The sequence below is a fragment of the Podarcis raffonei genome, chromosome 1 (assembly GCF_027172205.1).
Source record: "Podarcis raffonei isolate rPodRaf1 chromosome 1, rPodRaf1.pri, whole genome shotgun sequence".
Classification (NCBI taxonomy): domain Eukaryota; kingdom Metazoa; phylum Chordata; class Lepidosauria; order Squamata; family Lacertidae; genus Podarcis; species Podarcis raffonei.
Genome location: NC_070602.1, coordinates 3,265,103 through 3,288,838, shown reverse-complemented (window position 1 = coordinate 3,288,838; position 23,736 = coordinate 3,265,103). Strand labels below are relative to the sequence as shown.

At 45.9% G+C, this 23,736-nt stretch overlaps 2 protein-coding genes across 3 annotated transcripts in view; one reads left to right on the top strand and one right to left on the bottom strand.

Moving 5' to 3' along the window:
- Positions 1–6,190: 6,190 nt before the first annotated feature.
- ARF6 (ADP ribosylation factor 6) lies at positions 6,191–9,014 on the bottom strand. Its single transcript, XM_053385543.1, has one exon. The coding sequence runs from the start codon at positions 8,689–8,691 to the stop codon at positions 8,164–8,166; it is 528 nt and encodes a 175-aa protein (XP_053241518.1). The 5' UTR covers positions 8,692–9,014; the 3' UTR covers positions 6,191–8,163.
- A 6,735-nt stretch (positions 9,015–15,749) lies between these two features.
- The window catches only part of NEMF (nuclear export mediator factor), a 46,871-nt gene continuing 38,884 nt past the window's right edge, over positions 15,750–23,736 (top strand). For both annotated transcript variants that reach the window (XM_053384234.1, XM_053384151.1), the window contains exons 1-5: positions 15,750–15,922; positions 18,050–18,118; positions 18,964–19,066; positions 20,663–20,788; positions 21,713–21,861. In XM_053384234.1, coding sequence (XP_053240209.1) covers positions 15,864–15,922; positions 18,050–18,118; positions 18,964–19,066; positions 20,663–20,788; positions 21,713–21,861 — 506 coding nt within the window. In that variant the 5' untranslated portion in view covers positions 15,750–15,863. The remainder of the gene's footprint in view (positions 15,923–18,049; positions 18,119–18,963; positions 19,067–20,662; positions 20,789–21,712; positions 21,862–23,736) is intronic.

Here is a 23,736-nt window from a genome sequence, read left to right as displayed (position 1 = left end):
AGTTAGGCTGCATTCAGACAGCAGATGACAGGACAACTGCAAATCCAAGTCAAACATTAGAAAAAAGAAGAAAAAACTTGGCAAAAGCCAGCTCAGCAGCTCAGCAGAACAATTTGACTTTGGGAGATTGTGGATTTGTTCTACCAGACTGCAAGGCTGGACTAGCCGTTTATCTGGGATGCCTTGCGCATCTTCATAGCTTTGTTACCTAGGCAAGGTAAAGGTAAAGGTACTGCCCGTACGGGCCAGTCTTGACAGACTCTAGGGTTGTGCATTCATCTCACTCTAGAGGCCGGGAGCCGGCGCCGTCCGCAGACACTTCCGGGTCACATGGCCAGTGTGACATCGCTGCTCTGGCGAGCCAGCACCAGCGCAGCACCCGGAAACGCCGTTTACCTTCCCGCTATACAGCGGTACCTATTTATCTACTTGCACTTAGGGGTGCTTTCGAACTGCTAGGTGGGCAGGAGCTGGGACCGAAAGACGGGAGCTCACCCCGCTGCGGGGATTCGAACCGCCGACCATACGATCAGCCTGTCCTAGGCAAGGACAAAACACAAAAATCTGGTATCAGCTGGTATTATCTACTCTGGGAATCGGCAAGTTGAGGAAAGGCTGTGTGGCACCACCGTCTCACTGATCCACATGCTAAGTGGCACACCCTAGTCTTGACAATCCGAGAGCTTTCCAGCAGTAAACCAGTCTAGCTGTAGCTCTGCCTTGCACAGCATAGCTAGTCAGTTGTTTGTGACCCACAAGAGGACCTCTCCTCTTATTCCATGAGCACTCAGCTCTTTGGCAAGGTCCAGGTACCCTCTGTGAACTGAATCAGCTCTATCCATATGCTTGTGGACACTCTCAAAGAACTCCAATAGGTTTGTGATACACTAGCCCTGGCAGAAGCCATGCTGGTTCTGCTTCAAGTCTTGTTCTTCTATATGTTTGGTTATTTTATCTTTAACAATACTTTCTACCAGTTTTTCTGGGACAGGTGTTAAACTAACCGCTCTGTAATTTTCAGGATTCCATCCCACCCCAATCCCTTTTTGAAAACTGGTGTTACATTGCCTACTTTCAAGTCCTCTGGTATGGCGACTGAACTGAGCCACTTACATATTTTTGTTAGAAGACCACCAATTTCACATCTGGTATCTTTTAGAATTCTTGGTGGATGCATCTGGGCCTGGGAATCTGTCCTTTTTTATTTTGTCTATAATTAGGCTATTGGCCTATGTGAACTCGCCTTGGAAGGCTGGCAGTTTTAAGATTAATTTCAAGTTACTGTCACATGTCATGAAGTCACTGTAATTTTGAATCCTGTTCTCACATATACAGTGGTACCTCTGGATGCGAACGGGATCCGATCCGGAATCCCGTTCGCATCCTGAAGCGAACGCAACCCACGTCCACGCGTCGCAATTTGCTGCTTCCGCGCATGTGCGTGACGTCATTTTGAGCGTCTGCGCATGCGGCGAAACCCAGAAGTAATGCGTTCCGTTACTTCCAGGTCGCCGCGGAGTGAAACCCGAAAATGCTCAACCCGAAGCTACTTCAACCCAAGGTATGACTGTACATAGGTCATGTAAATGTCGTAATAAAGCCATAAACACGAGTTAAAAGCCAAAACTGTTTGGAGCAGCAATTTAAACAGATTTTAAAAGCTTCCATGCAAGAGAAATTCCCACATTTAAAACCAACAAGGCACCTAGACTACCAACGACGTTACTTTAAGTCTTCTGACATAAGCTTTACCGCATCTGAGTCATTCCACGCCAAATCACCTGGTGCTATGTACTCTCACGTCTCAGATTTTGTTCAAAATTTTTGTGTGTGTACATACTTATGAGATAACCTCAAATTAATTTTTAAAGATTTTTTTGGTCCAAAATTGGGGTCAGGAGAATTTTTTTTAAATCTTGATTTTTGCATGATTTTGGCTAATGCAATTTCTGCGTCAGTTTAGAAAAAAAACCTCTTATTTTTCAACCAATTGGGCTTATTTTGGTATCAAAATAAAGCTAATTCTTGTGTCTTTCAAAATAAGGTATAAAAATGGTATTAAGTGCCACAGAAAAGAGTCACCGACCATTCAAAGTGAATTTTAGTCATTTTCTACCTTGTTAGGTTCGATAAGCCATAGTGCGCAAACAACAACTAACACGTATCATACTTTTTTTGTAGAATGGGCTAACCATGAACTTGTTATGTTTTAAAAGAAGCGTGTTTTTTTGTGGTTATAAAATATTTTAAAATTAAGTTTTTTCACTTCTTGCAGTAAGGGAACTGCCAGAAGGACCTCCATGTCCAGGCTGAACGATGAGGGTGGAGATGCTCCTTCAAGTATACTGGGCCAAGGCCGTTTAGGGCTTTAAAGGTCACCACTAGCACTTTGAGTTGTGCTTGAAAACATCCTGGGAGCCAATGCAGGTCTTTCAGGACCGGTGTTATATGGTCTCTGCCACATTCTGGATTAACTGTAGTTTCCAGGTCACCTTCAAAGGTAGCCCCACATACAGCGCATTGCAGTAGCCCAAATAATGTATCAAGAACATCAGATGACATTGTAACATAAAAGGGTACAATTTTAACTATTCTCATGAATATGTGAGTTATTTCAGGCCCACTTTTGGACCAAAAAATCTTAAAAAATTAAATTGAGGTTATCTCATAGGTATGTACGCACACAAAATTTTTGAACAAAAATCTGAGATGTGAGAGCATGGTCGAGTATTAAAATCAGGTGATTTGGTGTGGAATGACCCATCTGTTATTTAAATTTGGCCTGTCACAAAATAAAACTTAAATTACATGCAAAGCACCGTAATTCAGTAATGACAGTAATCTCTCCATTTGAATAGATTTATCCCTGGGACCACCACCATTAACTTTGAAAAGACAACACAGCAGAAGTCATTCACTCTTGAAGTAGGTTTTTGAGCACCAAATTTAGATGTTGTGCATATCCTTCGAACTTTAACTCGAATTCCATGCACGGGGGGGTGGGTGGGGACGGGGACCCAGTACTTTAAACTTAGTAAGTGAATCAGAGTCTCCTACTGAAAGTCAGATAATTTAGTCATATATATGCAACTGATTTAGACTATTTTAACTAACAAGTGTTGATGGAGAGAAAAAAATAAGATACAGCTGAAAACTATATTTACGATGGGGCCCCGCATTTTGAGAGCTGCAAAGAACTTTCAAATTGCTCTCGGTTGCTCTTTGAGCCTCCATAAACCTGCCCACTAGCAAAAGCCTTTCACACAGATCATGCTGAACTTTGACATTCCGACAACCAGGGCTTCAAAGTGCAGCATCACCCAATGTCATTATGTCAGGTGATTGACAGGTGGGTGGCCTGTCTACCTGTCAAATTGGGCCCAACAGGGGTAGGGAGATAATGAAAAGATTCCCCACCTTAGGGTTAAAGCATACCTGTCAGACCTGAATTAGATCTGATTACAACTCTCCAATCTTACCTAAAACCTCAATCCACATACCCGGCTCTCCCACCCTCTTCTCTCAGTTCACAGCTGTCACAGAACTAATGTATTCATCTTTCTGAACTCCACCTATCATAGGAACATTAACTTACGAAACCAACTGAACACAGCAGTTTAGTTTGCACGTCATGGTAAACCACGAACCCATTATTTGCGCCAACAAACCACAATCTCCAGTTTAGTCTAAACCAAGGATCATCAGTCTCAACAGACTGATCTGTAGCCAGTCTTGGCTTATTGATCACTGTTTGCAGGAGCAAAAACAAAACTATGATCCCTGGTTATTACTGACTGTATTTATTAGTCGCCTCATGTGGTAAGCTGCTAGGCAACATACCACAAAATAAGAAACACACCCACCAAAATATAAGCGGTTCATAATAGAACACGTAAACTGTAGTTTTTAAAAAATCAAACCAGAACAATAATATAAAACTAGGGGTGGGGGAACCAACCATGCAATCTAAAAACTACATCACTAATCAGATTAAACAAACTAAAACTGGATGCTAAAACATCACTTAAACATATTAAATAGATGTTTAAAAGGCTGGAAGGAAAGGAAGGTCTGCAGTCACAATCTGCACTGCTAAACCAGAGATTGTGATTTGTTTTCTCCCAAAGTAAGCCAGTTGGAACAAACTGGGTGCAATTCATTTGCGCGTGGTATGGCTTACTATTATGTATGAATATAGCTAGCAAGGCTTGCTTACAAGTTAGTACAGTGGTACCTTGCAAGACGAATGCCTCGCAAGACGAAAAACTCGCAAGACGAAAGAGTTTTTCGTTTTTTGAGTTGCTTCGCAAGACGAATTTCCCCATGGGCTTGCTTCGCAAGACGAAAACGTCTTGCGAGTTCTTGCGAGTTTGTTTCCTTTTTCTTAAAACCGCTACTACCGTTAATAGCCGTGCTTCGCAAGACGAAAAATCCGCAAGACGAAGAAACTCGCAGAACGAATTAATTTCGTCTTGCGAGGCACCACTGTATGCACAGAGCATAGCTGCACCTGTCAACTTCCACAGACTTCTTTAATCGGTGTCGTCTTCACTCCAGCCTTGGAGACAACTGCTGTACTAATGTTGGAGCCATAGTACAGGGTCAACCAGCATGTCCAATGGTCAGGGCGGCCAGGTGTTGTAGGTCCAGAAGGATCTAGAAGGCCATAGGTCCCCCAACCCTGTTTTACATCCTCCTCTCATAGTTACTGCACTCTCCATCCTGAAATCCTCTTGTGCTTTTCACTTATTTGAGATTTGTCACACGTTTTAAACCACTCTCTCATCTCTCACTTTTCTTTCTAAAGCGCTCATTGATTTTCTAAAGCTTCTCTTCCTTCCATGCAGTATCTTCCAGTACTGATCTCTTTGGGACTGCTCTTATCCCTTCTTGACAATCAGACCTTTTCCTGTTGGCTGAGCGTTTCCTTAAAGCAGCGTCACGGCACAAATGTCCTACATAGCTGTCTTTGTTTAATACATCATCATCCTTGAGGAAAACATGTGGATCAGATATTCTTTTGACTTTTCAACACCAGATAAAGTTACATTTCACTGAGTTAAAAAGCCCACCCCTCGAAAAACTCTCCTCACCCCTAAGAATCCACCCTGCAGGCAAACTTTTTAACACCTGCCAAAGACTATGACACACACAAGTATTCAAATATACTTCTTTCTCCCACATTCAAACATAACAGGAGAACTGCACTTTATAATTGCTTTATTTTCTGCTTATTAGTTATTTTACCAACACTACAACCATATTGCGAACACAAAAAATCCTGTTTACTTTATTCAGGGAGATCACAGTCTACAGACTCATTCACTTATCAGACAAAGTTAACGCCATTCAAAAACGGATTCAGTTGCACTTTATAGAGTCACATGAACACAGAAGTTGGATGTACTGAACTTTTCCCCCCAAAGAAGTTGAATTCCAAGATTGCATTTTATCTTGCAAGCTGCAGATAAATCTCTAATGTCATCAATTTTTATGGCTACCTTTGAGCCAGAGAGAACACAAAACGTTGTTTCTTTGAAAGAGACACTTAAAATGAAACTTTACTAATTTTTGTTCAGTATCAAAAGTTATTTGATGCATTTGTCACACATTTTTCAACTTCATGTTTCCCACCAAAGACTGGCAATTTAAAGGGGAAAACAAAACCAGAATTAATATTTATCTTTTTTTACCTACAAAACTGGCACACTTGGAGGAACAAAATTGACATACCAAGTAATGTATAAGTTATATGACAATTTGATTCTGTCTTGGTGAGAGAAAAGATACAATAAACCCTTCACCAAAGGTAAAACCACCCATGTTTTTACTGCAGTTAAGATTTATATGAAAGTTTGAGAACTAGTAACAGATCTTCAAGTTTTCCAGTTTAGGCAACTACTTTGTGCTTGGCTTTAGTTATTCCAGAAGACTACACTTAACTGTTTTGTGGACTTTTTGTTTGCATTACCACTCTTGCCAATGCTGCCAGGAAGAAAGATTCTAAATTTATTTTTATCGCAACCAGAATGTAGCATTTTTGTTCGATTCTCTCACAAATTTGTTGTTTTCGTAGAAATTTTTGTGAACCGCTGCTGTTTTCCCGATGAAAATTAATTTTTGTTCTGATCCTAAAAATTATCTTATGTGAATAATCCGCATCCAATTTGGAGGAAGTAAAAAATCCAAATAACTATGATATAAGTTTATTCAGGATCAGAGCTCAAGTTTTTTTTTCTGTTAATGATGCTAAGCATTCAGTTCTAAGAAATTAATTTCTCATTACTTTATCCCCCCTCAAACATCTTTGGTACAAGCTCTAGAGTCCACAATTTAAGTAGCAAAATCAACACTGAAGAAGTGTAGTGTAATGCCCCAATTTTATTTCAAACTCATACCCTTTAACAAAAGCAATTTTCTTCTGGTTTTGTAGCAATACATTCCTAAAATTCCTCAGATGAGTTTTACTCCTTGAGGAAATCTGAAATTAATCCTTAAGGCTGAATAGGAACCGGCTGCTTTACATTTTTTGCACCTAGTATTAATACTTGATTGAAACCATTTTTATGCTAACCTGAATTCACAATCATTTTCCCCCATACAACTAATCAGACATTTGAAAGCTGCGATATGACAAATGAGATGCTTGCCCTTGAAGAACGGAACGTGGAAGTTTACATTCATAGTCGTTTGCTCACTCTCCACCTGAATCATTGCTGCCCTTCCAAAGGGCTTTATACATCCAAAGCAGTTCAAATAAAGGTACTACCAGAACAGAAGTCTAGAATTTGTCTGTCACTGCCTGCGTGAATTCAGTATGGTTTTGTAACAGATGAAAGGGAAGCAACTTCCAAAGACACTCATTTGTTCCATTTAATTAGTAGTATCTGCAAAACCAAGTTGCCACATCCTTCCTTCATATTAGTACATTTCAATAAATTCTTAAGAGTGACTTACTCAAATCATAGTATAGATGCAGATGCAGGCTACCCCCCCACCCCCTCAAGTTAATAAAGATGCATCTTAGAAGCCAAGCTAAAAGGTCTACAAATAATCTACTTAAGTTTTAGAAGCTTTTAGACCAATTGTGATACTGCCATCTTTGTCTCAATTATTAAGACAGGAAGAGTTTTTAACATTCAAGTTTTGACTACAAGTTTATGATTTTTTTAAAGTAATGTGTACATCACACATTATTCTTACGAATTATTGCTGCACTTTATGGAATGAAAGCATATTTGCACTGAAACTGGAAAGTAATGCAACTACTTAATATTGCAGCAGAAAAATTAACTTTACAATGCAAAGTACAGGAACTGTGGTTTGACACTAGTCTCGTTTCATCCTGCATACGGTTGCTATTTAGAATGGAAACTTATTTGCATCCTTAATCATGCATTATATTTGGTTCATAACCTCCTGCAGCTAACATTTTGAAGCGGTTCTTGAATTACCCGGCCATCACTGGGCCCAGTAAGCAACCATACATTTATTCTAAATGCTACCCTTCTGATTTGCCAAAAGGCCAGATAAAGGAGATGAAAAATTTTAGTTTCTAGTTACAGGTAAGCTCTCACCATAAAGAGGACAGACTGCAGTTTGATCATAAGCAATGGTTTTCAGTTTACTAGATAACAAGAGACCTATCAACATATTCTGCATGGTTGCAAAAGGAAGCAAATCTACAGCAGATGATAATGGAGAGGGGGGGGTCAGGGGGAACTAAATCAGAAAGCATACATTTAAAAAGGTGATGCCTTAGCCCCAAGACTCAAACAAATGAAGTCAAATCATCATAACCAAGGGCTCTCATAGTATGAGAAAAGTTGCTTTGCAAAGCTATGTGTCTCCTCCCCCCTCCCCCCCATGTTGCTGGAAGCTTGCCATATAAACTAGTGCTTGTGTTCATTCACAGTTGAAGATTAGAGCATCTTAACACCAAGCAAGAATTGTATTAAACTGGGGATCCAGTCAAGTATGTGGAAGAAAAGGGTGGTAACTGGCGAAAAGGTGAGCAATCATTGTAATCCTATGGATGCTTAATTTCAGAACATTTTAGTATGGAGGATCATTCTTTCTCGGGAAGCAAGTATTTCTTTCCCCGCTAAACTCTCTTGAAGACTAGTAATAGTTTGTCTTTTTTTTTTTAATTTTTAATGATCATTAGGATTTATAGTTAGATGTTAACCATGTCAGCCCTTCGTAGAGTCCGTCTCCCGAGGTGGCACAGGACGGCTGAACATACCAATTCCTATCCCTGATTCGGGTCAGGCCTAGTTTCTCTTGGATCTCGTGCGGCTTCATGGCGTCAGGAAGGTCCTGCTTGTTGGCAAAGATAAGGATGATGGCATCCCGCATCTCTCGGTCGTTGATGATGCGGTGCAGCTCCTGCCGGGCCTCGTCTATGCGGTCCCGGTCAGCGCAGTCCACCACAAAGATCAGGCCCTGGGTGCCCGTGTAGTAGTGCCGCCACAGCGGCCGGATCTTATCCTGGCCCCCGACGTCCCACACGTTAAACTTGACGTTTTTGTAAGTCACGGTCTCCACGTTGAAACCCACGGTGGGGATGGTGGTGACCGCCTGGCCCAGCTTCAGTTTGTACAGGATGGTGGTCTTGCCCGCCGCGTCCAGGCCCAGCATCAGGATCCGCATCTCCTTGTTGCCAAATATCTTGGACAGCACCTTGCCCATGATGGCGGCTGGGGGGAGGCAGGCATCCACGGGGGGAGAGGGGGGCAGAGAGTTAGGGGGTGGGTGGGGGGAGAAGAAGAGGGAAGGGCTGTTGCTGCACCCCCCAAGTAATCCACACGGGTGGCGGTGGTTGGGGGGGGTCCCACACCTGGACAGGGGAAAGACCAGAGGTTCCCTGGTCTGTATGGGGCCCAAGAACTTGAGGAAGGGGCTTTGGGGGAGGAGGGAGGGGGGAAGAAGAGGAATAATGCAGCCCCCACTTATATGCACCAAGAGAAGGAGCAAGGGGGGGGAGGTGCTCGACTTGAGACGAAGAGGGGCGGGGCCTCGCGGGCGAGGGGCGTGGCTTGGCGCGCGAGGGGGCGGGGCTCGCGAGGTCTCCTCGCCCGTCAGTCAGAGCAGGCCCGGGAGCCTCCCCGCGCTCTGCCGGGCTCCCCCGGGCGACGCTTCGGCGCTCTGAGTGGAAAAGAGAAGGGAGAGAGGAGGAGGAGGAGAGTCAGTCGGAGGCTCCGTCAGAGGCGGCGTGAGGGGGAGGGAGAAGGGAAGCCGCCGTTGCCGCCGCCGCCCGCACTTACCTCAGGGGGCGCCGGCTCTCCCTCAGCGCCAGCGAGCTGGGCCGTCCGCCGGCCTTTCCGGGTGGGAGAAGGGGCCCGCCTGCCCAGCCGGCCCGCCTCGCTTCTTCTTCCCTCACAAACTCCCTTGCCTGGCTTCGCTGGCTCGAGGCGGCCGGCGGCGACGCGCATGCGCGCAGCTCGCTCCCTCGCCCGACCGACTTGCGAAAGGGAAGCGGCCCCGCCTATAAGACGGGGGAGGGGCGAGAGGGCGGGGAGGTTTAAACCCGGAATGCGCACGCGCAGAGTAAGGGCGGGAAAAGGGAGCCCTTGCGCATGCCCAGTGGGTCGCCCGCTCCCTTCACAGGGAGCCTCGACGGGCAGTTCTGTTCCTTCCACCCTTAAGCTCGGCGTTTAAGCGCCGCGCCTTTTCCCTTCCCCGAGTGCCGAGACAGAGAGGGGGAAAGAAAACCTCAGGTTCTCTTCTCTCGAACGGGCATATACGCATGCGCGGTTCCACTTCGCGCAGCCGCATTTCCAGTCGCCAATCCCGGAAGAGAAACCCCCACGGGGAGAATTTACCTCAAGTGCCCGGCCGAAGACCGCGCAGGCGTGCTGGCCTTCTCACCTAACGTGGCCTCTCTCTACTGCGCATGATCCGCAGAAACGGTCTCAGAGACGGAACTGCGCCCGCGCAGCGTGTCATCCCCATGAGCCGAGAACGCGCGATCTACGTCAGTTGCTGCGCGACTCGGCCTCGCGTCTCCTTAAAGGGCCACGCACGTGGATGGGAGCCGAGATAAAATAGGAATATTTGACATGTTTGCGGCCTCTTGTTAAGCGCTCCCTTGCCTGAAGGGAAGATATGTAAGAGAGGGAGGAGAGGAATGCAGACCACGCCCCCTCCTGAATTGCAGCTGATCTCATGCAAAGCTTATCTGTCCCGTCCAATTTCTTAAAAGACCTCAGGGGACTTTTTCACATCCTTTTCACTCCAAGTCTCAGCTCTTGTAAGGCCCATCATGGTAAAGGTAAAGGGACCCCTGACCATTAGGTCCAGTCGTGGCCGACTTGGGGTTGCAGCGCTCATCTCGCTTTATTGGCCGAGGGAGCCAGCGTACAGCTTCCGGGCCATGTGGCCAGCATGACTAAGCCGCTTCTGGCGAACCAGAGCAGCGCACGGAAACGCCGCTTACCTTCCCACCGGAGCGGTACCTATTTATCTACTTGCACTTTGACGTGCTTTCGAACTGCTAGGTTGGCAGGAGCAGGGACCGAGCAACGGGAGCTCACCCCGTCGCGGGGATTCGAACCGCCGACCTTCTGATTGGCAAGCCCCAGGCTCTGTGGTTTAACCCACAGCGCCACCCCATCATAATATAATATGATAAAAAGGACTTAATATTTATTGCATTCATTGCTTGCTACATAAAACGTCTCAGAGCAACTCCAAATTGTAAGAACGTACAGAACCATAGCTGTCAACCTTCCCTTCTTTTTGTGGGAAATTCCCTTATTCCAGCGCCATTTCCGCTGCTATTCCGGATTGTTAGATATCCCGTAGACTGTCCCCGGGACAGGTGAGGCTGCTGCTCCGTTATTTTCAAATCTGAAAGTTGACAGCTATGTACAGCACACAAAATATAAAATAACAAAAAAAGAGAGAACATTGTTAACCCAAAGTGCTGATCCTGCAGTATTATGATGCCTAGATGAAGGTCTACCAGGCCTGTGTGCTGAGCAAGCTGCTTTATGGAAGTGAGCTGTGCGCAACTTACAACTGTCGGGAGCGATGCACAGCAAGACGGTGTCTCAAAGATATGTTCTCCCAAGCCCACATTCCCAGCAACATCTACACTGGCTTGGTCATGTCCACAAAAGGGAAGATGGCAGGATCCCTAAGGATGTGCTCTATGGGGAGTTGGCTTCAGGGACCAGATCCAACTCTGATTTGTAAGACGTGAAGGCTGACAATATCAACCCCACTGTGTGGGAATCCCTTGCAGATGACCGCAATACCTGTATATGGATAGCCAGGTCCTGCATCCACAGTAATGACCAGAGGAGGAAGAAGGACTGCTTGGAGGAGTGCAGAGAGAAGAAATATAACAACAACAACAACAACAACAACAACAACAACAACAACAACAATTTATTATTTATACCCCGACCATCTGGCTGGGCCTCCCCAGCCACTCTGGGCGGCTTCCAATCAAGTGTTAAAAACAATACAGCATTAAATATTTAAAACTTCCCTAAACAGGGCTGCCTTCAGATGTCTTTTAAAAAGAAGATAGCTGCTTATTTCCTTCACATCTGCTGGGAGGGCATTCCACAGGGTGGGCGCCACTACCGAGAAGGCCCTCTGTCTGGTTCCCTGTAACCTCACTTCTCACAATGAGGGAACTGCCAGAAGGCCCTCAGTGCTGGATCTGTGTCCGGGCTGAACGATGGGGGTGGAGACGCTCCTTCAGGTATACTGGACCGAGGCCATTTAGGACTTTAAAGGTCAGCACCAACATTTTGAATTGTGCTCGGAAACGTACTGATTCATGTCATGATTCATCTGTTGCAGCACAACCGGATGCCTTCATCAGCCTTCAGCTGCAACAAAACATGTTTCTGCTATATCGGTCTCTACAGCCACATCAGACACTGCAACCTTCCAACAGTTTGACTTCACCCCCAAAGGCGCACTCCTCCATTGTCTCCCAACTATGATCCCACTTTGGCCTGATCCTGCCAGGCTTTTTCTTATGTTCTGCCTATTCTCACAGCAGGTCATTTACCGGTACACACAGTCTCTAACCATCATGATATAGGCAGGACTGTGGTGTTGTCCTGGGGATCAGCTGTGGGCATCTAAGCAGTATGGGGAGACACAGCCCATGTAGGTGGGTTTTCTGAACAGAAAAAAGAGTATTTGTCATTATTTTAAGAATGTGAGAGGAGCCTCCTGGAAGAGGCCGAGGGCCCATCTAGTCCAGCATCCTGTTCTCACAGTGGCCAACCTGATGCTTGTGGGAAACCAGCGATCAGGATTTGACCACAAGAGCCCTCTTCCCACCTGTAGTATCATAGAAGTGTAGAGCTGCAAGGGACCCATAGGTCTTCTGGTCCAATCCCCTGTGATGCAGGAAACTCAACTAAAGCATCTGTGACAGATGGCTACCCAACCTCTGCTTAAAAGCCTCCAACAAAAGAGAGTCCACAGCCTCCTGAGGAAGCCCGTTCCACTGTCAAACAGCTCCTACTGTCAGAAAGTTATTTATTCATTTGAGAATACAGCACTGATTCAGTGTTTGGATCTTTGCTGCCATCTTCTGGATGATGGACACACAGGAAGCAAAGAAGGAGCCCAGGTGTGGTGGCTCTTGCTTGTAATCCCAGCTCCTTGGGGGACCTGAACCTGGAAGGCTGCTCTAGCTCCAGAGTTCTAGGCTGCTGCTATGGACTACAGTATGTTGGTTTTTGTGTGTTTTTTTAAAATATTTTTTATTAAGGATTTTCTTGTTTTACAGAAGTGTAGTGCCTCGTATTTTTTCTTCTTCTTCCATGTAACATTTTTACAAATCCGTTTCATTTGTTGAGGCATTAGGGGGAGAAGAAAAAAGAAAGGGGGGGTGGAGAGAGGGAAGATGGATGGGGGTGGGGTCGGGTGGCGGTGTTTCTATTATGTTTAATGTATGTAGAGTTTGGTGTCAGCGTTGCTTGTGTTGTTCACTTGTGTTCCTTTGGTGGTGAGAGAGGTTGGGGTTGGCCTAGGGTGTGATTGTTTGCTTGTGATTGGCTGTGGTGATCTTTGTTTTCGTGTGTGAGTGAGGTGGGTGGGTGTTTTGGATCAGGTTAGCCATATTGATTTGTATGCTGTTGGTGGATTATTGTCATTGTCCTGTTGGGTTGTGTATGTGATAAAGGGGAGCCATACCAGGGTGATGGCGTCTTCTTCTGTTTGTCCCCGTGTCAGTTTCAGTTTATTAGTTAATTTTTCTAGTAGGGCTGTTTCCCATACTATTTGGTACCATTGGTCCATGCTTACTCCTGACAGGTCTCTCCAGTGTCTGGTTGTGGTGTTTCTGGCTGCTGAGAGCAGGTGGGTTATGAGTTCTTTGTGGTGTAAATGGGCATTGTTGTCTTGGAAGATGTTTAGTAGGGCCAATTCTGGGGTGATGTCTATTACTTGCTTAGTTATTTTACATATTTCTTGTATGGCTGTTGTCCAGAATAGTTGAATTTTGGGACACTCCCACCACATGTGGAGGTATGTGCCTGTGGAGTGCACCCTCTCCAGCATTTTGGTGAGGTTCCTGGGTAGACTACAGTATGTTGTTGAATGAGTGCATTGCTAAGGTCAGCATCAATACAATGGTCCTCAGTGTGTCAAGATCCAACAGGATGCTGAATTCGCCCAGATCAAAGCCACCATCCTGCGCATCCTCTCTTCTCAATTCTGAAAATAAAATTAAAATGCACATGTCTCTGAACTTGTGCAAAGTGCCTGTTATCCCTGGAAACCATACTCCTCCTTACTATAATAATAATAATAATAATAATAATAATAATAATAATAATAATAAATAATTATTATTTATATCCTGCCCTCCCCAGCCGAAGCCGGCCTCAGAGCGGCTAACATCAGTAAAATGATAAAACATTCTAAAATCATTTCATTATAAAATTAATTCCAATCAGATTAATGGCAACCATTGGGCTAGAGTTCTGTGAGGATTGCCAAAGAAGGGAGTCAGGCTGTGCCCTAGCCAAAGGCCAGGCGGAACAGCTCCGTCTTGCAGGCCCTGCGGAAAGATGTCAAGTCCCGCAGGCCCCTGGTCTCTTGTGACAGAGCGTTCCACAGCCAAAACAGCCCTGGCTCTAGTTGAGGCCAGCCTTATCAGGCTGGCTTAAGCCTATCTAAGCACATTTTGAAAATTAATCTCTAGTGTTACACTCACCCCACTTCTCCAAGCAGTAAGAAGCTCCAGGGCGCATTGCATACCCAGGTTTAGTTTAGTTTCCATTAGAAGCAGGTCTCTGGAGACTTATTGGTATTTTGTAATATTTGCATTTATTTGCAAAATTACAGGCTGAGCATAGATGGAGACACCGTTGGGATTATATCATTATTTAGCAATGAATGAGTTGCCTTTTACATGCATGTGAAGGTGATTACGGTCATATAATAAAAACAGCTAAAAAGTCTACTGTTTTAAAACTGGAAGGCTGAAAAACAAAAGAATAGTGGGTGAAATGTACTATAGTAATTAATTAATTAATTAATTAATTAATAACACAAAACACCTAAGGCAGAGGTGGCTTCATCCAGGTGCAAAAACTTGTCAAAACAAAAATATTCTATATCTACCTGTCCTATAGGCACCATTAACCAGCATTTTCAGAGCCCTGGGACTTTGTTCACACCATCTGATTTTTAACCTTGGGCTCAGGAAAGCAGGGCACCGCTGCCCACTTGCCAAATTTGGCCTCTCTCTGTGTGTGTAGCTTCAGGTAGGTAGCCGTGTTGGTCTGACACAGTCGAAATAAATTAAAAAATTGTCCAGTAGCACCTTATAGAGACCAACTAAGTTTGTTCTGGGTATAAGCTTTCGTGTGCATGTGTGTGTGTGAGGAAGGCATGTAGCCAACCCACTGAGGGATCCAGCTCCCCATTCAAGATTTAAACACTCAAGGCCCAAATCCGCTTTTCTCAAGAGTAGAATCTCAAGAGTATCTTCTCAAACAGCTCTTACAGAGGCTTAACTTGGCTCTCTCTCAGTCTGACCTAACTGCAGTTTTTAATTCTCCCTTTTTAGATTACATCACCATCAGCTGCGGGGTGGAAGGCCTCTTTTTGCTCCATTCAGAAGCCTTGAGAGAGATCACCTAACAATCAGTAGCCATGGAAACACATCACCTATACTTTCCTTGACAAAAGCTGTGCCTGGCAACTTTGTCAGGAGTATTAAATAAGCCTTGCTCCATTAACCCTGTCCTGCCCAAGCTCCCCATCTCACAGCAACATGCTCCCCTAAATAAAACATTTCAGAATTCTCTTCCTAGGTGCCAGCCAAACTCCAAACCCCAAGATCTGAATTCAAATCTGCGTATCGGGCTTCTGCCAACAGCTGAGCATGGTGGCACCTTGGGAGGCTGAGGATTGCTTGAGATCCGGAGTCCTAGGCTGTTATGGGCTATTATATGCCGAGAAGGTGCCCTTGCTAAGATCAGCATCAATAAGGGCACCCTCTGGATGCCTCGCAGGAGACCTAGGAACACCATCCTCCGCTTCACGGAGGAAAGGTGGGATTTAAATGCAATGCATAAACAAGGTGAAGAAATAGTGGGGACCTCTGAGCATACGAAAAGTGCCTTTCCATCACCATTAAACTCCTGCACCTCCAAGCGCTGCCATTTCCACGCCGTCCGGCAGAGGGCGGCAGGGAGCTCCTCTCCTTCCCTAACGCCGCGCCGGAACAGTTTTGGCCTAGTGGGCTCGCCGTAGGTCACGTGGCGCAAGGCGCATGCGCGCGGGCGATTCGGCGCCTGACAGGAGGAAAAGCGCCCGGCAGCGCGGCGGCGAGGGAAGGCCGGGCAGAGTCCGCCGCGGAGAAGAGAGGCCCGGCCATGAAGTCCCGCTTCAGCACGGTCGATATCCGGGCGGTGATAGCCGAGCTGCGCCAGAGGTAGGAGGGAGCCTCGAGACAGGCGGGCGGCGGCCCCGCCCCCGCGACGACGGAGGCCACGCCCACCTGGGCATTGGTCCCGCCCACAGCCCCGCCCCTGCCCGCCTCCCCCAATCAGACGCCTCCCAGGAGCTTTGGACTACAGTTCCCATGAGTTGGCAGGGCCTGGTGGGAGTTGTAGTCCAAGTCACGTGGCAGCTGGCTGGGGTTGATGGGAGTTGTAGTTCGAAACCTCTGTAAGGCGCCAGAGGAAGGAGGAAGGCTGGTCTGTACTTGATGTTTCCCCTGGTTGTTAGACCAGGCATAGGCAAACTCGGCCCTCCAGATGTTTTGGGACTACAACTCCCATCATCCCTGACCACTGGTCCTGTTAGCTAGGGATGATGGGAGTTGTATTCCTAAAACATCTGGAGGGCTGAGTTTGCCTATGCCTGTGTTAAGACTCCTAGCAGTGTTTCCCAAACTTGGGTCCACCTGTTTTTTTGGACTCCAATTCCCATCATCCCTGACCACTGGTCTTGCTAGCTAGGGATCATGGGAGTTGTAGTCCTAAAACAGCTGGAGGGCCGAGTTTGCCTATGCCTGTGTTAGACTCCTAGCAGTGTTTCATCATCATCATCATCATCATCATCATCATCATCATCATAATTTATTATTTCTACCCTGCCCATCTGGCTGGGCTTCCGCAGCCACTCTGGGCAGCTTCCAACAAAATATTAAAATACAGTAATGCATCAAACATTAAAAGCTTCCCTATACTGCTGTGAGTTGGCAGACTCCGGGTTTCCCAAACTTGAGCTTCCAGCTGTTTTGGACTCCAGTTCCCATCATCCCTGACCACTGGTCCTGCTAGCTAGGGATGATGGGAGTTGTAGTCCAAAAGCAGCTGGAAGGTCAAGTTTGGGAAACCCGGAGTCTTCCAACTCACAGCAGCCTGTGTAGCCAATGGTCAGGAGTGCTAGAAGTCAGAGTCCAGCAACATCTTAAGGGTCCCCTCCCCGATCCTGAGTTACATTCTTTCACCTGCCAATTGAAGGTCACTGGCATGGGAGCACTACTATACGGGCAACTCACAACTTACACACATTTAACTTGCATGCACTGGGCTTTATGCACTTAGCAAAAAAAGAAAAGGAAAAGAAAAGTGGGTGGGATTCACCGGGGCTACAGAACCCAGTCTTCTTTCCTTCTCCCCTTGTTCCTGATGTAGGTCTTCTCTGGTGGGGAGAGGGTGTGTGCTGTTTTCGGGTCTGCCTCAGGGGCCAACATTCCTTGGGCTGGCCCTGTGTAGGACCAGCCACATATTTTACCATGGTACCTCTGGATGCGAACGGGATCTGTTCCGGAGCCCCGTTCACATCCTGAAGTGAACACAACCCACGTCTGAGCGTGCGCGGGTTGCGATTTGCCATTTTTGCACATGCGCACAACATCATTTTGAGCGTCTGCACGTGCGCAAGTGGCGAAACCCGGAAGTAACGGAGTCGCCGTGGAGCGTGACCTGAAAACGCTCAACCTGAAGCACATTTAACCCGAGGTATGACTGTATTTGTCTGATTTTTAGACCCACGAATACGTGTCACATTGATTCTATCTCACTACAGTCATACCTTGGGTTAAATATGCTTCAGGTTGAGCATTTTCAGGTTACGCTACGTGGCGACCCGGAATTAATGAATCCCGTTACTTCCAGGTTTTGCCACTCGCACATGCGCAGACACTCAAAATGACGCCACGCGCATGTGCGGAAGTGGCAAAACACGACCCGCGCACGTGCAGACGTGTGTTACGTTCTACTCAGGATGCAAATGGGGCTCCGGAACGGATCCCGTTCGCATCCAGAGGTACCACTGTAGTCCTGTTCCAAGATAATCAGCATAGAAGACTACTCCAGATTGGACATAGTCCAGAAAGATGTTTGTGTTATAATTAATTTGTTGTTCTTTTGATTTAAGAAGCAGTTCTTTCACTGCCTCCTCCAGCCTTACCCACAGTAAGATTGACAGTTGCTCTTTGTTAAAAAAAACAAAAGATTCAGTGTTTGCAACAAGAGCAGCCTTCTATAAATTTCCTTACACTGGTAAAAATATAAATATGTATGTATTTTCTCCTCTCTCTTTTTTTTAGCTTGTTGGGAATGAGGGTAAACAACGTTTACGATGTGGACAATAAGACATACCTTATTCGCCTTCAGAAGTAAGAGCTGAAAGTTCCTTGTTTTCTTTAATTCAGGAGCAGGAAGCCTTTGGCCCTCCAGATTTTGCTGGATTCCAGCTCCCATCAGTCCCAGCCAGAATGGCCAATGGTCAGGGAGCTGTAGTGCAGCAACATCTGGAGAGACACAAGTTTGTATCCCAGCTCTCTTCAGAGTATTTCTAACTTTTAAATCTGTATGTGTGCTTTACATGTATCTCAATCTTCAGTGAGATAAAATAGCCAACCAAAACTAGAACACTGTGTATGAAAAGGAAGTTGGAACACGGATCTGTTTCCTATGAATGTAGTCTTTTGAATGTAGTACATGAAATCTAGATGCATTAAAATTAATGGGACTTTTCTCCAGAGATACAGGTGTATGTTTCCCCCTTTGCTTTCTTCTGTATTCTTCATTTAAATGTGAATGATTACAACCTCTCTCTCTCCTTCCTCTCCTGCTTAGCATGTCCATATTATGTGTTCTCCTTGTGCTGTTGTTAAACATAGGGAGAAGGTTCACCTGTCCTTGCTTTTCCAAGCATTTTCACACACTACTTTCCCTGAGTTTCTAAACACGGTTTAGTTCATAAAATTTATATACTGCTTGATTGTTAAAAACGTCCTTCACGTGATTACTCGTGGGAAACCTTCTCAGTTCTGGGGATCTTTATGATTATCAACTGCATAAATTTATTACGAGCGAGTAGATGCCACCGTGCAAATTCAGTGTTTGATTTTGGAAAAATTAAAAATGCAAGCTTGCAGTTCCCAGAGGAGGAAGAGCATGTGTCGCACCCACATCTAGGCCAGATCTGATGCTCCCTGATGCCTTCTGTTGTCATTAGGCCAGACCTCAAGGCTACGCTTCTCCTGGAATCTGGCATAAGAATTCACACAACAGAGTTTGAGTGGCCCAAGAACATGATGCCATCTGGCTTTGCAATGAAGGTAAATGCATCTTTCTCAGCATGCTGAGGATTTCTAGGGTGGAGAGAGAAAACATGCCAAGCCGCTAATGTTGTCGTTTCATCTCTGGGGCTAGCCAGGCAAGCATTTTGCATTTTCACGTATGAACCTTGCAGTATGAGACTACAGGCCCAAATAACAGCAAGGCTTGTTCCTTCGTTTTCTCTTGTTGAATGGAGAGCTCTCATCTGTCCTTCTCCTGGAAGGAGTAGGTGAATAATTCCACTCTATGCTCTAAGGCTTTGGAGTGTTTTATATAGATATGTGCGTTCATGTGGCAGAGTGAGTTTGTAGGAGTGCAAATATCCAGAGTGTGGGGTCAGGTGGGATTACTATGAGGAATTATAAAATATGCATCAAGCCATTGTGTTCACGATGAATGCATTGTGTTGACTGGGTTTAATTCATTGACAATCATTTCTGATCAAATCCCACAACCCTCTGCATCTCTGGCCATTTCCTCTACTGCTCATTTCTCTTGCTTGACAAGTCACGTACACAGCCCAGCTGCTAGCTGCTTCACCTGGGCTGTGAAAGATAGTGGGCAAGTTTCTTTGAATTAGCCTTTCTGATATGTTAATCTCAGGATGTTGATCTTAGGGCCTGGAAATAGTTTCATAGGAAGGTGATAAAGATCCCTATCTTCCTGGCCATCCTTCTTATCATGTATATTGCTTGTTTATCACCTCCCGGGGTTGCCAAATGCACTCCTTTGTAGTTCTGTTTTGTTTACCCCAGAAATATATGTGCTTAATTAATTTTGGTAGTTTAACTTTGTCCCCACGTGGGGTTTGTTGAAATGCTCAGAAGAAATCTGATTGGTTCTTACAAACACTCTGTAAAAAGCTCTTTTGTGAATAAAACGACTTGGGCCAGGGGGTGGAGGGGGAGATTATTATACGCACCCTTCCCAGAGTCTTGCTGGTTCAAGCCTCTGTGTGTATTCTTATTAATCAGAGTTCAATCCTTCCTTTACTTTGGGAACGCCTCAGAGTTCTGGAAGCAGGCAGGCTAGCAATATCTGCTGAAGACTCAGCAGCCAAACAAGTGATGGGGAGGTCTTCGGGTAGCCAAAGTCGCATCTGCTCCACCCTTTGCTTCTGCCAGACCTTCCCCATAGGTTTTTCTTTTTTTAATACAGTTATACCTCATGTTACATCCATTTCAGGTTGCGTGTTTTCGTCTTGTGTCCCGCGGCAACTCAGAAGTACCGGAAGGGGTTACTTCCAGGTTTCGCTGCCTGTGCATGCGCAGAAGCGCTAAATCGCACCATGCGTCTGCGCAGACGCAACACTTTGAGTTGCGGGCTTTTCACGTTACGGACAGGTCTCCGGAACGGATCCCATAAGTAACATGCGGTACCACTGTAGACTCTCCCCAACACCATGCTTCTCCTGCTTTTATCAGGCCATTCAACTATTCCAAATGATCCAGAAGTTTATGAGAGACTACGAGATCTACATTTTTATTTGTGGGGTGTGGGAGTCCCCAGCTGCCATGGCTTTTTGCGGGGGGAAAGCAAACTACTCTGCCTCATTGCCCTTTTGTGAGACCTGTTTGTGCTCTGCCCGCTGACAGTGTCGCAAGCATCTGAAGACCAGAAGGCTTGTGAGTGTGAACCAGCTAGGCGTCGACAGGATAGTCGATTTCCAGTTTGGGAGCGACGAAGCCGCCTACCATCTGATTATAGAGTTGTACGACAGGGTAAGTGGAGGGTGAAAGAGCTGCGGGTCTTGGAGGCGAAAAGGCTGGTCTCTCCCCCTCATGCCGCTGCTTAGTTACGTGGTGGAAAGGTTCTTCGTTTTTGTTTCGTTAGTTTAGTTTATTACTAACAACCCAGAAGGGCAGTAGCAGGGTATTGCGTCATACCTTATGCAAAGCAGACAAGCAATAAATAAATAGTAATTAAAGACATCCAAATTTCCCTAGGTAGTGTGGATGGTGAACGTTGAGCATCTAAGTACACAGCATAGGAACTAAAATTGCACCCTTGTCTTCTGACTATTGTATTACTTTCCATAATAAAGTGTCTCGAAGCCACTTACAAATCCGTAAAACAGCCTGACACTTGAGGTGTATCCTTTATTTTGTGATCGTAATTTGATTTAGGTAAAGGTAAAGGGACCCCATTAGGTCCAGTCGTGACTGACTCTGGGGTTGCGGCGCTCATCTCGCTTTATTGGCCGAGGGAGCCGGCGTACAGCTTCCGGGTTATGTGGCCAGCAGGACTAAGCCACTTCTGGTGAACCAGAGCAGCGCACGGAAACGCCATTTACCTTCCCGCCAGAGTGGTCCATATTTATCTACTTGCACTTTGATGTGCTTTCCAACTGCTAGGTTGGCAGGAGCAGGGACCGAGCAACAGGAGCTCACCCCGTCGCGGGGATTTGAACCGCCGACCATCTGATCGGCAAGTCCTAGGCTCTGTGGTTTAACCCACAGCACCACCCGCATCCCTCATAATTTGATTTAAGCTGTTTTAAATACAGTGTTTTAATGTTATAACCTGCCCAGGGCTTGTAGGGTGAAGGGAAGTAATTAATAATAATAATAATGCTGACAGAGGGAGAGGCTTCATAAAGACTTTATATGTTGAAACCTGCATTTTGCTTGGAAACTCTTTTGCAGGGCAACATTGTTCTTACTGACCACGAATACCTAATACTGAACATCCTGAGGTTTCGCACGGATGAAGCAGATGATGTCAAGTTTGCAGTGCGGGAACACTACCCGGTCGATAACGCCAAAGCAGCAGCACCGTTGCCCAGTTTGGAAAGGTACCTCTGTTCTTTGTGCAGCATTTAGTTTGGGGGAGAAAGCAATATCCGCACCGCCCCCCCCCATCCTTCTCCAAGAACTGAGTAGAGCTGCTTTTCAGAGACCCGCTTGCTGGGCTGTAAAGTTGCTCTGGTTTGGGTTTGACAGCCAGAATGGTCAAGGGGAAAGGAGTGACTCCCCTGTGAAGATAGGTTGCGTCGTTTGGGACTTTGTAAAGGTAAAGGTAAAGGGACCACTGACCATTAGGTCCAGTCGTGACTGACTCTGGGGTTGTGGCGCTCATCTCGCTTTATTGGCCGAGGGAGCCGGCGTACAGCTTCCGGGTCATGTGGCCAGCATGACTAAGCCGCTTCTGGCGAACCAGAGCAGTGCACAGAAACACTGTTTACCTTCCCGCCGGAGCGGTACCTATTTATCTACTTTCACTTTGACGTGCTTTCGAACTGCTAGGTTGGCAGGAGCAGGGACCGAGCAACGGGAGCTCACCCCGTCGCGGGGATTCGAACCGCTGACCTTCTGATCGGCAAGCCCTAGGCTCTGTGGCTTAACCCACAGCGCCACCCGCGTCCCTATTGGGACTTTGTAGTTTAGAGAAAAAGTAAGTAAAAGGCAACATGATAGGAGTTTTTTTAAAAAAAATATGCATGGCACGGAAAAAGTAGATAGAGAAATGCTTTTCTTGTCTCATAATGCTGGAACCGGTGGGCCTCCATTGAAGCTGAGTGTTGGAAGATTCAGGACAGAAAAAAGCAAGGACTTTTTCACACAGCGCAAAGTCAAACTGTGGAATTCCCTGCCACAGGGGGCAGGGATGGCACCAGCCTGGGATTAGACAAATTCTTTTTTTAAAAAAATTATCATTTTTATTAAATTTTATTAGGTGTTACAGAAAAAGGAAAAGGAAAAAAAAGAAATAGAAACAATACATAACCATACATAAAAACATTTATCTACACAATTTTCCAGAATGCAGACTAGAAAAGAAGAAAGACGAAAGATAAAAGAAAGAAAGAAGAAAAAGGATGAAGAGAAAAAATACTTTTCATAATCAATAATTCCAAATTCATACTTCAAACATTACAATATATAAATCCTAGTTAAAATATTATAAAAGACTTCCACCGCATTCACCACACGTCTCTTGGTTATCTATTTCAAATTTACATCTGTTCTTCAGTCACTTCCTTTCCTTAAATTCTTTCATAGTCCATCTAATCTCTGTATTCTTCACAAGGTTAGTCTAAGCACAACCAAACTTTCGTGTTTGATCCCTGTTTGTGTAAATATTCATTTAAGCATTCCCATTGTTTCTGTACCATAGTTTTAGATTTATGCCTTATTATATCCGTCAATTTTGCTAACTCCAGATACAGTGGTGCCCCGCAAGACGAATGCCTCGCAAGACGAAAAACCCGCTAGATGAAAGGGTTTTCCGTTTTGGAGGCGCTTCGCAAAACGAATTTCCCTATGGGCTTCCTTCGCAAGACGAAAGCCCATAGGGAAATCTCCGAGACAGCGGGGAAGCGCAGCGCGTCTTCCCCACTGTCCTCGGACCTCCTCCGAAGGCTGGCGGCGGGGCAGAGAGACCTCCTCCTCCCGCCAGCCTTCGGAAGGCTCCTCCGAAGGCTGGCGGTGGGGCGGAGAGACCTCCTCCCGCCGCCAGCCTTCGGAAGGCTCCTCCGAAGGCTGGCGGTGGGGCAGAGAGACGTTCTCCCCGCGCCAGCCTTGGGATGCCTGTCCTGAAGACTTGCGGTGGGAGGAGGGTTTTCCTTCCCACCGCCAACATTCAGAATGCTGTTCTGAATGTTGGCGGTGGGGAGGAAAAACCCTCCTCCCACCGCAAGCCCCGGGAACAGAGGAGAAGCGCTGCGCGC

Bases quoted from the DNA above. Each gene is read 5' to 3' on its own strand.
- ARF6 (XM_053385543.1), bottom strand. From the start codon at position 8,691: ATGGGCAAGGTGCTGTCCAAGATATTTGGCAACAAGGAGATGCGGATC.